Source organism: Loxodonta africana, chromosome X (genome assembly GCF_030014295.1).
Source record: "Loxodonta africana isolate mLoxAfr1 chromosome X, mLoxAfr1.hap2, whole genome shotgun sequence".
Classification (NCBI taxonomy): Eukaryota; Metazoa; Chordata; class Mammalia; order Proboscidea; family Elephantidae; genus Loxodonta; species Loxodonta africana.
The window spans coordinates 145,278,341-145,293,709 of NC_087369.1; the positions used below are offsets into that span (position 1 = coordinate 145,278,341).

General features: G+C 40.5%; 1 protein-coding gene across 2 annotated transcripts in view; it reads left to right on the forward strand.

Annotated features, from left to right (window-relative positions):
* Nucleotides 1–15,369, forward strand: part of GRIA3 (glutamate ionotropic receptor AMPA type subunit 3) — a 321,376-nt gene that overhangs the window by 192,891 nt on the left and 113,116 nt on the right. For both annotated transcript variants that reach the window (XM_003414763.4, XM_003414762.4), the window contains exon 5: nt 4,580–4,633. In XM_003414763.4, coding sequence (XP_003414811.1) covers nt 4,580–4,633 — 54 coding nt within the window. The remainder of the gene's footprint in view (nt 1–4,579; nt 4,634–15,369) is intronic.

Below are 15,369 nucleotides of genomic sequence, written 5' to 3' on the forward strand. Positions count from 1 at the left end.
AAATTATGAAACTATCGTGATTAAACATTCAGTTGAATCAGAAGAGACCTCTTACGTAGAAAACCAACTGAACAGTTTATGAATTATTTTGAACTACTCAGTGATACCCAGCCCCCAATTTCACAGATAAGTGGATGGGTGGGGAGTCAATAAAGGCAATTGACTCCAGGGGTCTTTCCCAAATGGATAGACCGGTGATTCGCTGCCTCCTTTGACAAATAATGCAATACCCTGCTGTATGCAGGGCTCAATGCCTAGTATGTAAAAGGTTTTTCTTTTGCAAATGAAACCCTGTTGTTTAAGCTTCAGTGCTTCAGGACCGTGGCATTTTTTTTTTTTTTTTGTGAGAATAAAAAGAAATTTCCTTAAAACAATGAGTTTTATCTACATTTCACATGCTTGCCCTTATTACATTAATCATATCTGCCATCGTATCAAGCCATCCATCACTTCCAACAAATCTCACAAAGGCACAGTGAAAACAGAGCATGGATATTGGAACTCAGCATTTCCTCCTTAAATTTCATGGTAGAGTATAAAAGCAGCTTTTATACTTGAGCTTCTGAAACTAATTCAGAAAGAGCTATTATAATCACTGTAAAAGCAAAGTCGAATATTCTCTTGGTTACCAGAGTCATTAACTAACTGAGGGTACAATTTATTCCTAGTTCATCCATAACAGATGAAAAGAATAAAGGTTTAGGAGTGACTGAACAAGAACCACTCCCTTTAACTAGTTCTTTTGTGCACCATATTACACACAGCCCTCCCATCCCACCCCTACTCCCACAATCCCTGTGCCAAAAACTCAAAAACAGGGAAAAACCAAGGGCAAAAGAAGGCATGTTTTGTAGCATGGCCTCACTTAGATCATCAACCCTGACCACAGCTGCTCCCAAACCCATCACACCCATTGCCGTCCAGTCAATTCCGACTCAGCAACCCTATAGGACAGAGTAGAACTGCCCCATAGGACTTCCAAGGGTGATAAATCTTTAGAGAAGCAGACTGCCACATCCTTTTTCTGCAGAGCTGCAGGTGGGTTCGAACCGCCGACCTTTCAGTTAGTAGCCCAGCACTTAACCACTGCGCTACCAGGGCTCCTTTCAGCTGCTCCGCGTAAGTAAAATTTCAAGATAACTGAAGTTTAATAAGTATTGGGACTTGGAGTATTTCTTATGGAAACCTTTCCTAAAATGTATTTTACATAGCCCTGGATTTTTCAGCAGAAATTCCTGAATACAATAAGCCATTCCCAGATGACTCAGACATTCACAATGAACATCCGTGATTACACTGTGCGGTAGCACAATGTTGTCTGCCTTTTTTTTTTCCTGTCCCCTCCTTCTCCTTCAAGTCAGTCTGTCACTTCCTCTACTGCTAATGTAAAATAAAAAAAAAATTATGTAGCTCTTGCTAATATCACCCCCTCCCTCCATACAGCCCCCCCCCTTCTAGTTTGCAGCTTTTAATTTACTGCAAACTGGGAAACCAAGATTGGTAAGAACTGTATGTTAAATAAGAGTTAAGAAGGTCCTGAAAGAGAGGATGAGGAATTAATTATGGGCTTCAAGGCAGCAGCTTTGTGACACTTAAATGTTCCTTCCTATCTTTAGAGAACTTTCCCATTTCTTCCAGTTTAAGGCTATGAAAGGATGGTGTTGTGAGAGCACTAACCTTCAAATCAGTGCATTTGTTTGTTCTGAACAGGCCAGATTAAAGCAGGTGTTCCTATGCTGCATGTTTTTCTGAACCTAAAAAAAAAGTCTTGGTAAATGACACCCCTTCCCACATTCATACAACATCACATACTTACGAAACACATGTCACAAACACTTTCTACACTTTATCCCGACATTCCTGCTGGGATAGGAGAGCCGGGCTCAGGGCCCCAGAGCCCAGGTAAGGAAGTGGAGGCTCAGGGAAATTGAGTGATTTGCCTACAATCGGACAGTGTGCTTAAACGACAAGGTCGGGCCCTTCTCACAACACTGATGTCTTCTATTACTCTCTCTTGTCTTTCCTTCCCCCAGAAGAACACTACGTCTCTGGTGAGACAATCCTTAGTTTCCTTTGGGCTTGCTTCCTGATTTCCCTCTAAGCCCTGTCAGATAGCCTTACGAATCTTAACTCATTTCTCTGACAGAACTCAAAGCCCTCTGATTTTATTATGTTGAGGGTTGTCAGTGAATTAAAAATTCAACAAATGTATGGTCCCAACTTGCCACCAAAAGTTAACAAATGTCACCAGAAAGGATGTTTCTCATAAGCGGACACTGAAGAATACATCCCAGCAGATACCTAACAGATCATTTTGTGTCGTGGCAGCCTGAGAAATCACCTACTGAAGACATTCATTAACCTTTCATTTCCTCCATAAATAATAAGTCAGAGATGTGGCTCATATTTTAAATTAATTGAAAACAGCTCTCTCTCACGTGTGCGCACTCTTGTTCTCTCTCTCTCTGTCTTTTTCTGTCTCTCTCTCAACACTTCAAATAAATTGAGTGCTTCTAATGCCAGCATGATATTTAAATTTAAGTTCCGATTAAATTTAGACCTTATCTCCTCCATGAAGACTTCCCTGTCCTTCCCAGGCCTTAGACATCTCTTCTTCCTCTTCCCTAAGAGCCTGGAGCAATAATTGGCATTGGCATTGGCATTGACATTGGCATTTAGCACATATTAATAACCATGTGATGTACTGTCAAGAGTATGGGTTCTATAGGCAGACAGACCCAGGTTTTAATCTAGCTTTACCACTTCCTACCTGTGTGGCCTTGGGAAATTAAACTCTCTTTGGCTGAGATTCCTCATCTGTGAAATGAGACAAGGCTATTTAATCTGTTAAATTCTTCTGGAGGTTAAATGTGCATAAAGCACCTAGCACAGTGCCTGGCATATACTAACAATAACAACAACGTGTTGCCATTGAATAGGCTCCGACTCATGGCAACACCACATGTGTCAGAGTAGAACTGTGCTCCATAGGGTTTTCAATGGCTAATTTTTCAGAAGTAGATTGCCAGGCCTTTCTTCTGAAGAACCTCTGGGTGGGTTCAAACCGCCAACGTCTCAGTTAGTAGTCAAGTGCAAACTGTTTGCACCACCTAGCGACTGGCATTTACTAGGCACTCAATTAAAAGCAGTTGTTTTATTATTATCGTGGCCAGTTTTATATAGTTCTGGTTTGTTTTTTGTTTTTTTTTTTTTGGTTTGATAAGTGTGCAATTTTGTCTTCCCGACCTGTTTTTAAACCTTTTGATGGCTTTGTCCATGGGAGGATTTACCAAGAAACTCAAGCTTAATGACCCCTGACTTACATGGGCTCTTTCCGAGGACTAGTTTCAAATATTATATTAGTAATTTTACATTATTTTTCTTAAAGAAGACTCCCAAAATTTTATTAGTTTCAGGCCTGTACAAAACCTGGCCCTACCTGTAGTTGTGTCTTAAACCTCTATGTTATTCCCCTCCCCATTTCCACTCCCTGAATCCAGCATAGTACCTTGCCCAGAGTCAGTACTCAACAAAGTGGCATTTTATGAAATCTTCAATTAGCCAGAATTTTTGCTCCACTTATCTTTTAAGAAGAGAGAAAAATAACAAGGAAATAAGCTTATATCAGTTATTTGGTCAAAATCTTCCAACCAATACCCTGGGGTTGGAAAATATGCGGCCCTATCACTTACATATTTTCAGATAATGAAATGCACCTTGTAAACTATAAGACTTAGTATTAATACAGCACAGTACATGAAAACTACGATAAGAATGATGAGGGTTTCTCAACCTCGGCACTATTGACATTTTGAGCCAGCCATTTCTTTGTTGTGGGGGGGCTGTCCTGTTGCATTGTAGGATGTTTAACAGCATCCCAGGCCTCTAGCCACTAGATGCCAATAGCACTCTCCCCCCAGTTGTGACAACCAAAAATGTCTCCAGACATTGCCAAATGTCCTTTGGGAGGAAAAAATCTCCCCTCGTTGATAACCACTGCCCTAAGCCGTACAATCAACACCTAAAGACATACAGATCATCACAAGTCTTTCACAGTAACGCAAGAAAAGGAAGGGAAGCGTTTCAGAAAAGTTTTCAACAGGTAAACGCAACCTCAGTTAACCTGAAAATCCCATTAACCCAATTCCTTGAGTATTCTATTCCCTAAGCACTCCAGATAACACAAAAATGTACTGTACCTTCTATTTTCTAATTTGTATGCCAAGTTCAGCCCATTTTCCGACTCAGTAGCTAAGCATAGAAACCCAGTTCATGGGCGGGGGGTCATCAGCGTCATCGCTTTTGCTATTTTAAGTGACGGCGATGCTAGTGTCCTGAAAGTGGACAGGGTTTTGTTTTGTTTTCCCTTGTTTTGATATATTTAACTCTGATTTTAGCAATTCCTCCTGAAAATAAAATGCAATAAAGAGAAATCTGGTCCAACTAACTGGGATTTTACTGCAAGGAAAAGACCGAACACTTTGATGATCATTTAAAAACTGTTGCGCTAGCCATCCCATTGTGCAATTGGAAATCCCCTTCTTGAATAAGCAATAGTTCTTATTTCTTCTTTCTGCAGGTGGTGATCCTGGGGAAACATTCAAGAGGTTATCACTACATGCTTGCTAACCTGGTAAGAACAAGCAGAGTTGAAGATTCCCTGGGCAATATATTCTATTTAGTTTGTGTTATCTGTAGTCATCCAAAAAGGAAATAGATGAAGTACCTAATGCCTTCTCTAGAAGCTTGGAGAAATGAGTTCAGTAAATACTAAAACCTGATTGCAATACCCTTGTTTTCAATTATGCTGTCTGTTTTAGCAGAAAAGCTTATATTCTCTCCTCATTTAAAAAATAATAATTTGATATGATTCTTTACTTATTGTTCTTATATTCTGCTTGGATTTGAAATGTAAACACAAGGACAGGGATCACAGGAAACTGACTCTTCCCCAGTTGATCCAAGCATATGTGCACATCAGTACTGGACTTGTCCTTCCAGAAGTAGACCACTACCACATCTTTTCAAACCAGGTGCCAGAAGTAGGTTTCAACATGGGACATTAAGTGACTCTGTCATTCTCTAGCCACCTTTCTACTTATATAAAATGCAACTTCACTCTTTACCCTTCAAACGTCCCATGCCTATAAAATCTGTGATATTCTAGAAGCCAGTATTTCATTGGGAGCCCTGGTGGCATAGTGGTTAAGAGCTCGGCTGCTAACCAAAAGGTCAGCAGTTCAAATCCACCATCCACTCCCTGGAACCCCTATGGGGCAGCTCTACTCTTTCCTATGGGGCCACTATAAATCGGAATCGACTCGATGGCAACCGGTATAGTATTTCATTGAGTTTAATTTATAGCTCTTCTTTCTCTAACAGGACAATTGGTTTGGGAATTGACAAAATGGTTTCTAAATCAGCAGTATCTGTTTGGCAGAAGTGCTGAATAATACTATCTCCATATAATGAAAGGAGAATGTGAAATTATCGCTAAGATACTAAGAATCTATTAAATTATTACATAATGTGAGTTCTAACCCCAGTTCTGTTTCATTAATACAACAGAATCATAATCGTTATAGATCTCTTAAACCAAAAGAATAGCAACAAAGGTGAAAGATTATTATCATTGTATTCTTAGGGTTCTTAAATCAAAGACAGAATCTTATTTTGTTTTAATAATGCATATTTTTAAACTAAAAAGGAAGTGTTATTTAAATTTCTTTCTTAGGAAGTGTGTACATTCAAATACTTTATAAGATGAAGGTTAGAACCAGTACTTTCAAATGTACTGTGTGTCTTCTCCAATAACTTGCTCAAAGTGGAGCACTTCAGTCCATTTTGGGGATAAATGAGTCAACTCTTTTAAGAGAAGTTTTGATTCTTAATTTCCATCTGAATATATTCAATTTGGCTTTTAACCTAAAACCCTTTTAGGTCCCCTGTAAGTAAAAGATGTTTTTTGACTCAATGGCAGTTAAACAGGGGCTTGACAGGAAACGTGGATGTCACCGCAGGGCGCCTGAGGCAGTTATTGATGGGTATTTAGCATTCCTTCCTCACCAGTATGTAATTCGCTCTCCTTCCTTCTCTCCTTTCTTCCTCCCCCTCCCTTTTCCTTCTCTTCTGCCTTATATGTCCCAGGAAACACAAGATATATAGTACAGTGTTTAAAAATGTGGGGTTCACAGGTCACTGACAGGACGTGAGGTGATTCTAGGTAGTACACACACAAGCTTTTTTATTATACTGGCAATGTATTTACTTAATATGCATTGGAAAATAGAACTAGCACATCAAAATTCTAACTTTGTGGGTGTTATTACTTCATCCAAGGCTAAAATAGATATTGAACAACAATAAGTAAAATAATTTTAATGTGGTAAGTAAACAATAGCATCGGGGGATGAACAGATATGGCAAAATTGTGAAGGTGGTATAGGGACAACTGAAGTTTAGGAAAGAACATTGGGCTAGGGGTCAAGAAGTTCAGGTTGTCATACTTGCTTTGCTACTAGCTAGCTATGGGACCTTGGGTAAGTCACTTCACCTCTATGAACCTCAATTTCCTTACTGTAAAATGCAAGTGGGGGTGAAGCGTTAGCTCATGTGTTGGTTGGGTCCTTTGGCAGCAGATGCTAAGATGTAATTAGAAACGAAAGACATTTATTTTTTGGAAGTAATACCTGTGAAAGATAAAAGGCAGAGGGAGCGGGAGTAGTCAGCAAGAGCTTCAGATTGCAAAACAAGTCTGATTCTTGTGAAGGAGGGGGAGAAAAAGGAGGGTCGATACGAAGAACTTCAGACTATGGTATAAACCTAAAAATGTTGGCCAGTACAAACGGGAGTTCTGGTGCAAAGCCTGCACATAAAGGAGTCCCATAATACCTCAAAATGGTGAGCTATTGTACCCCCACCTTGCTCAGTCACTGGCTGCCTGTTGCTCAGGAAGCACACAGCTTTCACCTGAAAACAGGCAGATCCTAAAGGCACCTGAAGCTGATGGTTTTCAGCTAACACAACACCTTTAGGCAGGTTCTGCCTTGAAGGGAAATCTGAACGGTGCGTATCAATGGCTATCTCAGTAGGCCTAAGACGACGGATGATTTCTAAAAGCCTTTCCCATTCTAGAATTCTCTGGTTCTCCTTACTCCTACTGACTATCCTTGAGATGAGCTTTGGTTTCAACGCTGAGACCTAGACCTGAAGGAAATGAAAGCCAGTGGAATAATAGGGCTGCAAGGTAGAATCACTAGGGAAATTTTGGGTAAAATGATAGTAAACTGAGAGCCTAGCATAGAACTCGGAATTATGAGACCTTGAGAAGGTACATACTACAAGAACAAGCAAAGTCTGTTCCTTCAGCAATAACATAATGCATAGTGTCAATCTGAGTAATGAAAACATGGGCTCACTCACCATGCTTTGATCTGCCACCCCTTCATTTCCACTAGTAGCCTTCTTTTCATTTGAACTCAACCATGTGTTTTTCTAAGTCCCTGTACCCCACATCAAGTTACATTTGGGCAATAGAGATAGGCATCGTTGCTTACATCTGATAACTATAAGGGAACAGATTATCCCTATCATGGTTTCCGTATTTCTTTAAGTGGAGAAAAATACCCCAGACACTTCCCATCAAAGACACACGTACACAGAGTAAGCCAAAACTATTTAGAGACCATTTGGATGGTCAAGAAAAGGAGAAGTGGATCTAAGAAGATGCTTCCTTTCAAGATGAGCAATCTGATCTTTCAAGATGAGCCAATTAGGTGAAAGCTGAGGACGCACATGCAAGGGAGCAAAGTCCAACCTGAGTCTTGGTGTCACAACAGCACAGAACCACTGCTTTCTTCTACAAATGCAGAGTCAAGAAGACCCACATTGCTAATTAATCTTCCTGGAATCACCTGCACCATAGCCCCACGTGTCTGTCTTTGTTACTGAACTCCATCTACTTGGCAAAGGCTTCCATATGCATGAACCTCCCTTGGTAGCAACCTTAAAGTGGAAAGATATGGATATTCCATGGATGCTTCAACAAAGGCATTTCACAGGTCAGGGTGTACATTTCAAAGTGGACAATGAGCTGCAGAAAATTATGACTTGTTGAAGTTCTTCAGAGAAATCAAAGATTCCATCAGGAGCACAGGCCAGGGATATGATCTGGCTTGGCCAGAAGTGGATGTCACTATAGAGCAGGTAAGTCGCTTCTAAATTCTGCATCAGTTGGTGAACCATTTCTTTTTAGGAGTTGTTCCACAATTAATTCTTTTCATTTTCTTTTCCAGGACTCTCTAAGGTAGTGATGTTTCTCTACTCTAGTGTCAGAAGTAACCAGATCCTTATGTACACAATCTGTCAGTCAAGCAGCCTCTCTTTCTCTCAGGGTAAGGTCCTGGATCAAGATCCTTTATACTACATTCCCAGGTGTGTTATAATTTAATTTTTTCCTATATGTCAATAATTATAGCTCCTTGTGTGCAGGACCTTAAACAAAAATCAGCAATAGATGCAAAAGATAGAGCCAGCGTGGTACAATGAAAAAAGCGCTATACTAAGAGCCAAGAGACAGGCTTGACTCCCAAGAGTTCCTCTGACTAGACTGTGATAAACCAAACCTCTCTGAGCCTTTTTCCTAATCTGTAAAATGGAGATTTAGATCACTATTTCCCAAAGAGTGCTATTTGTGCACAGATGATTTTAGGTAGTGTACAGCCAAACTTCTTTTTAAATTTATTAGTTTTGAGTTCACACCTACTCCTCACTTATTGACTATCTCATTATCCTATATTTCACATTTACAATAATAGTAAAAAATCTACTATCCTACTGTTTTGCAAATTAACCACATACACCTGGCAGTAACAAATGCCAAGGTGCAAGGCAAGAGTAATGCTAGCTGTGATGATTAAGGTTATATGCCGACTTGGCTAGGCCATGATTCTCAGTGGTTTGGCAGTTATGTAATGATGTAGTCATTCTCCATTTTGTGATCCGACGTGGTCATCCTCCATTTTCACATAATGCCAGTTTTCACATAACGACCTGGTCTTTGAAACCTAACCATGTCGATAGGTAAGGAGCGGGTGTATATTAAATGTGTGTTAGAAAAAAGATAAGTAGCCCATCAATTCTGTGATTTTAGAGATACCATTCCTTAGAATAAGGCTAAAGTAGATATTTAGGTTAAAAACCTGAATTCATATTAAAAAAAATTAGGTAAATAATAGATGGTTCACCTACATGGAAAAAAAAGTGTAAAGATGGCATTTTAATGACTGAAGTTTGGAAAACACTCCAAGTTACTTACAGCTCTACATTTCTTCCCTGGTGGGTGGTTAGTTTGGACCAGGGAAGGCCAGAAGTGAGAGTGTAGGCACAGCAGCTGGGTAAACACAGAGGACATAAACAGGGGAGCAAAGCTAGGGCCCTGTCATCCATGGGGATGGATGTAAAGTCATTAGGCAGGCTGAAGCCTTTAAAATTAGTCCAGGTGGGCAAAAGCCAGAAGGAATTTGAATGCCCTTTAGCCAAGTTCTAAGGAGAGCTCAAAATCTGAAGATTCAATCAAAACAGTCTAAGTAGTTGACACAAGGCGAATTGAATCTGGGTTGATGTGGCCCAACAACAGATGTTGGGTACCCAGCCCCCAAAATGAGACCAAAGAAACAAGCAACTGAGGCACCACTTGGAGAACATGAGCGATAGCAGGGCTCATTCAGTGCTGCATGAGTTAAACACTTAGAAGACCTGACAGTTTCCTTGCCTAGGCCAAGACTGGTCCCAGAGTTGGGGACAGTGTTGACTCTGCAAATGGAGATTATGTAATGTCAACTGCTAGGGCTAGAGGATCGTAGGAGCAGACAGTCAAGCAGGCTTTTGTGCCAGGGGAGAAAATGGAAGAAGCTGACATATCACAGATTCCTCTGTGCTGTGCTAGGTGTCTTCCTTATATTTCTCATTTAATTGTCTCAGAACTCCTATGAGGAGAAACTTCTTGCTCACCCCCACCCCAAATCCTTTTACAGGTCAGGAAATGGGTTCAAAAAGGACAAATGACATGCCCAAAGTCTCATAGCTAATCCATTGCCAAGCTAGGTTTCTAACCCAAGTTGGTCAGATTCTTGGAAGAACATGTTGCTCTTCACACCTTCCCCACCCAAGCATCTTAAGAAAGTAAACCAGCCCCACAAAGGTCACATAGGGACATTTGCAAAGAAATAAATGTAAACAAATGAAGTACAAGCTGTAAATTCATAAGGGTGAAGTTATCGGAGATAAAATGGCTTTAAAAAATAAAAAAGGACACCTTTGTGAACTTGAGTTTGAAATCTGTCCGAAGGGCCAACATGAAATGCATCTTAATGGGCACTGATTACATCTCCACCACTCTCTTCTCTTCTCTCCTGCCACCTTCCCTCTTCTCTCCAGGTCTCTCTCTTTCTCTCTCTCTCTCAACTCCCTCTGCCCACTCTCTCTCACATACCTCTCTCCCACTCTCTCATTCCCTTTCTTTCTTTTCTTTCTCACCCACCCACTCCCCTCACATTATTAGTGTACCAGGAAATAATGATGGAGGGGGGGTACTTGATGACATCTAATATTTCCAAAATATCACTAAAATAAAAGCATTACTCATAAAGTGTAACCAGAAGAGGTATCCAGGAGTAACTTAGCTTGAAGAGCAAATTCTCGGCTTACCAGATCTCAGAATGTACCTGAAACAGAGAAGGGCCTGCTTCGATTAAAGAGAAAGTGAGTCTGAATGAGATTGAGTCATGCTGTTTTGCTTGCCAATAACAATGGTTCCCTTCTGCTCCCTTCCCCTTCCAGGTCTTCTTGTTTTGTTCTCTACTTTCCCTTCCATTGTTCTTCCATTTTTAATGTTCAAAATAAAAAAATGTGAATGCTCCAAGCCACGTGTTATGATCACTGACACCTCGGCAGATGGCATGTCAACACAGACCTCATTCGGCTGAAGCCTGGCCTTACAGGCTAGGGCAGTGAGCTTGGAGGGGAAAAACTCCCACTAGTCCCAAATGCCAGGGAGCCCAGTCACCTCCCCTGGGCACACAAAGTCTCTGGTGGCTCGGGATTCACTTTCTTCTCAAAATGGAGATAGGATGCAGCAGAGCACCAAAGGAATGAGGAGTGGGGACTGGGCTGGGATCCAACTTACTACCATGCATTTAGAAAGCCACAAGCACCTGTCAGCTTAAAGAAGCCAACTTTGAAACTCTCATTCTCCCTGCCCAATATGCCTCCATTATAATCAACTATTCCCTTCTCCCTCTGCTGCCTGAAATCAACGAGGAGATTACCTCCTACCCAATGTTCTAGCAAGACGAACTGAGAGAGTTGTTTTCTCCCCCAGGCCCCAGATTTTGTCCTCAAAAACAGTGGTTCTCAGACTATGCATAATGAAAGACCAGGTTCCCCTCTCCCAATCCTTCACAGACTAATAAAAATACAACAAAAATGAATTACTAAAAAACCTGAAATAAAGAAAATAAGACATATAAAAATAGGCCCAATATTTTTTTTAGTATGAGATTCAGCAGGCATAAAATTACCCCGTCAAATTGCTACGAAGGTTTATAAAGGCACACTCTCAATTTTTGTGCTTCTGTCATCTCAGACTGGTAACAATTAGCAAGCCAATACCAGTCTACCTACACTTTGGATAGCACTACTCTCAATGTCTTTACAGTTTGTTTATAAATATATATATTTTTTTTTTTTTATATATATATACACACACTACTGTGTACTCAACACTTTGGTCATTATAGTGCAGGAAGACAGAGAAAGATGTCCTTAAGAACCTTATAATTACATTGGACAGACCAAATTTTCACAGTTTATGATAAGTGATCCATAACTCATCTCTCAGTTTTGTTGTACTGTGGTGGCTTGCACATGGCTGCGATGCTAGAAGCTATGCCCCCTAGATTGGCAGGCAAAAATACCAACCATCATGAAGACGGCACATTACCAGGCAACATTTAGTTCTGTCATACATAAGGTCAACATGAGTTGGCGCTGACTCCATGGCAACTCACAGCAATACAAGTACATAATGGTGCCACCAGCCATCTGTCAGTTTGTCGTACTGTGGTAGCTTGCGTGTTACTAAGATGCTGGAAGTTAGGCCACCGTATTTCAAACACCAGCAGGGTCACTTATGGTGGACAGGTTTCAATGAAGCTTCCAGACTAAGACACACTAGGAAGAAAGACCTGATGATCTATTACCAATGAAAAAAACTAGCCAATGAAAACTTTATGGATCAGAGCAGAACATTGTCTGACTCGCCTGCTTTGGACATGTCATCAGGAGGAATCAATTGCTGGAGGACAATATCATGTGTGGTGAAGTAAAGGGCCTGCCAGCGTGAGGCAGACCCTCAGGGAAGTGGATCGGCATAAGAGCAGCCACCGATGGACTTGAGCATGCTAGCAGTTATGAGGATGAAATAGGACAGGGCAATGTTTCATTCTGTTGTACATAAAGTTGTCATGAATCGGATCAACTCGATGGCAGCTATTTGTCTGTCTATGTCTGTCTATCTATCTGTCTATGATAAGTGATGTGGAGATAGGTGCTGGGACAGAGAATAGAGAGAAGGCAAAGAAAGTACAAGGAGTCAATATTTTGCATAGGATGGTTGGGGAAGTCCTCTCAGAAAAGGTGACTTTTTTAAACAATGATCTGAAGGGTGAGAAGGATCCAGCTACATGAAGAATCAGGAAAAGTGCATGCAATACATAGGAAATAGCACTTGCCAAGGCCCTGAGGCAGAAAAGAGCTTGGATGCCTTCTCAGAACTGTCAGAAGGCAATTTTGTCTACAGCAGAGTGAATGACAGGGTCCAGGTTATGAGACCTTAGGAGGCCAGGTAAAGCAGCTTTCGCTTCTTTTTTTCTTTTTTAACGGTAACAGAAATCCATTGAAGAGTTTCAAGCAGAGAGGGACATGATCTGATTTACACTTTAAAAAAGATCACTGGCAAATGAATGAATCTATAGTGTATAAATTATACCTCAATAAAGCTATTAATAAAAAAAAAGTCAGTGGCTATTTTTTCCACTAATAGTACTTATGTCAAGCTGTAATTACTTGTATATTCACACAAATAACTCTCAGTGGACTCAGATGCTGTGAAGGCAGGGACCAAGTTTGATATGGCTCAGCACTATGCCAAAAGCAAGCACTTAGGTTTCAATGTATGTTTGTTGATTGAATTAGAGAATAAAACAGTGACTGAACAATACCAGCAACCTGTAATCAAGTGCTAATTTATATGGCGTAATCTTCGACTCTGCACATTATACCGTCCCAGGAGGGTGGACCTGCTTTCTCCATAAAGACTTGCGTCTCTCATTAGCAGCCTGATAACTTCACTCACCACAATTACGGTGCATTTCCCTATCCAAGCATCACCCAGATGAACAATTCAAATGACACTAAAGGCAGAATCAGCCTTTATAAATTGTGAGATAGATAGTCACCCTTGGCAGTCTTCCAGCCCTTGTTCTACTGCTTTCCTCTCCCTATGGGCAAACCACCTTTTCTATTTCTCACCCATGATCTACCATCAACTCAATGAAAGTCACCCAGTTTATCTTGTCCCTGTTTTCCTTGCTGTACAAAATGGGCCCCATGAATAGCACTATATGAAGGAAATCTTTACAGAATATCTTGAAAATAAGTGCTCTAAAATAAGTCCCAAATATATTTACTTCCAAATGTCAATTATCCACACTATCGGAAGAAAACTGAACTTCCGTATGTGCAAATCAAGGGAGACAGAATAATCCCAAAGTCATCTGAATCTTCGGAAGGCTGAGTTGTCTGGCTATTATCAAATCAGGGACAGTTTGGGTTTGGATGCCAGCTGTGTAACCAGTGTCTGTGCAAATGATGGCCTGGAAGAATTAATCAAGGGTGGCTTACAGGGTCCTGCATGGACTGCTTAGGCACAAAGGCTGTGGCTGGTTTTATACAGTTGTCTTCAGGTGTGGGCAACAGTGCACTGGATCAAACAAGCATACGTGACGCAATGGACGAAACATAGCACGAATTACAAATTCAAACGAGTAGATTCCCTCTCAAAGTAATCACTTCTGGGGATTATACCCATATTTCCAACAAATATCATCAGCTTTGCACATATGCGAATAGTCAAGTGTACAGATACTTAGAACATACAAATATGTTCGATACAGAACATAGAGAGTGAACAAGCAGTTTCGACTCACCCTATCTGTAAGCAGTAGGGATTGCCTCCAGGCTCTCTCTATCTTCTCTTATCTCATCCTTCTGCACGCCAAGTTTACTGGCACAACCACATGAAAGGATACCCCAGCAGCAGTTAACCAACACGACGATCCATTTCATCCACAAAGAACTGGTGAAATGCAAGCAGCACTAGAATTTGACAAGTCTAGTCTACCAAAACCAAACCAAACCCACTGCCTTCGAGTCGATTCCAACTCATAGCGACCCTGTAGCGACCAAAAATCATTGCGTTTCCAATCATCACTTCTAATTGTTAAAATTCATGTGAAATAATAAAATGGGCTTAACAGAAATTCCACTTAGAGCGAAAAAAAAAAAAGAATGTGGGACCTTGGAGTCATTTGGCAACGTTGTTGTGGAGTACACACGATACTTGTTATACAGAAGGCCTGGGAAGACATGCAATAATGATGGAGGACAAAAGTCAATAAGAAGTCATCAAAATGGGAAAGAGCCTACGCAATTGTTGGCAAAAAACAAAAAGACCACAGTTGGCCCTCTGCTACCTAAGAGATGATTCAGATACAAATTTTTTTTTTAATTTTATTTATTTTGTTGTTTTTATTGTTGAGAATATACACAGGAAACATACACCAATTCAACACTTTCTACATGTACCATTCAGCGACATTGATTACATTTTTCCAGGTGTGCAACCATTCTCACTCTTATTTTCTGAGTTATTCCTCCCCCATTGACATAAACTCACTGCCCCCTAAGGCTCCTATCTGATCTTTTGAGTTGCTGCTGTCAATTTGATGTCATATAGATAGTTGTTAAAAGTACATAATGCTGAAGGCAGACTTTTTTTTTTTTACCAGTTAAGCTAAACTACCGTTTGGTTTTAAGAAGACTTCAGGGGATATTTTTGGTTTAAGGTTTAAAGATTATCTCAGGGCAATAGTTTCAGGGGTTTATTGAACCTTCATAGCTCTGAGAAGTCTGGAGTCTGAAAATTTTAAATTCTGTTCTGAATTTTCCCCCTTTTGATCAGGATTCTTCTACAGAATCTTTGATCAAAATGTTCAGCAATGGTAGCCAGGCACCATCCACTTCTTCTGT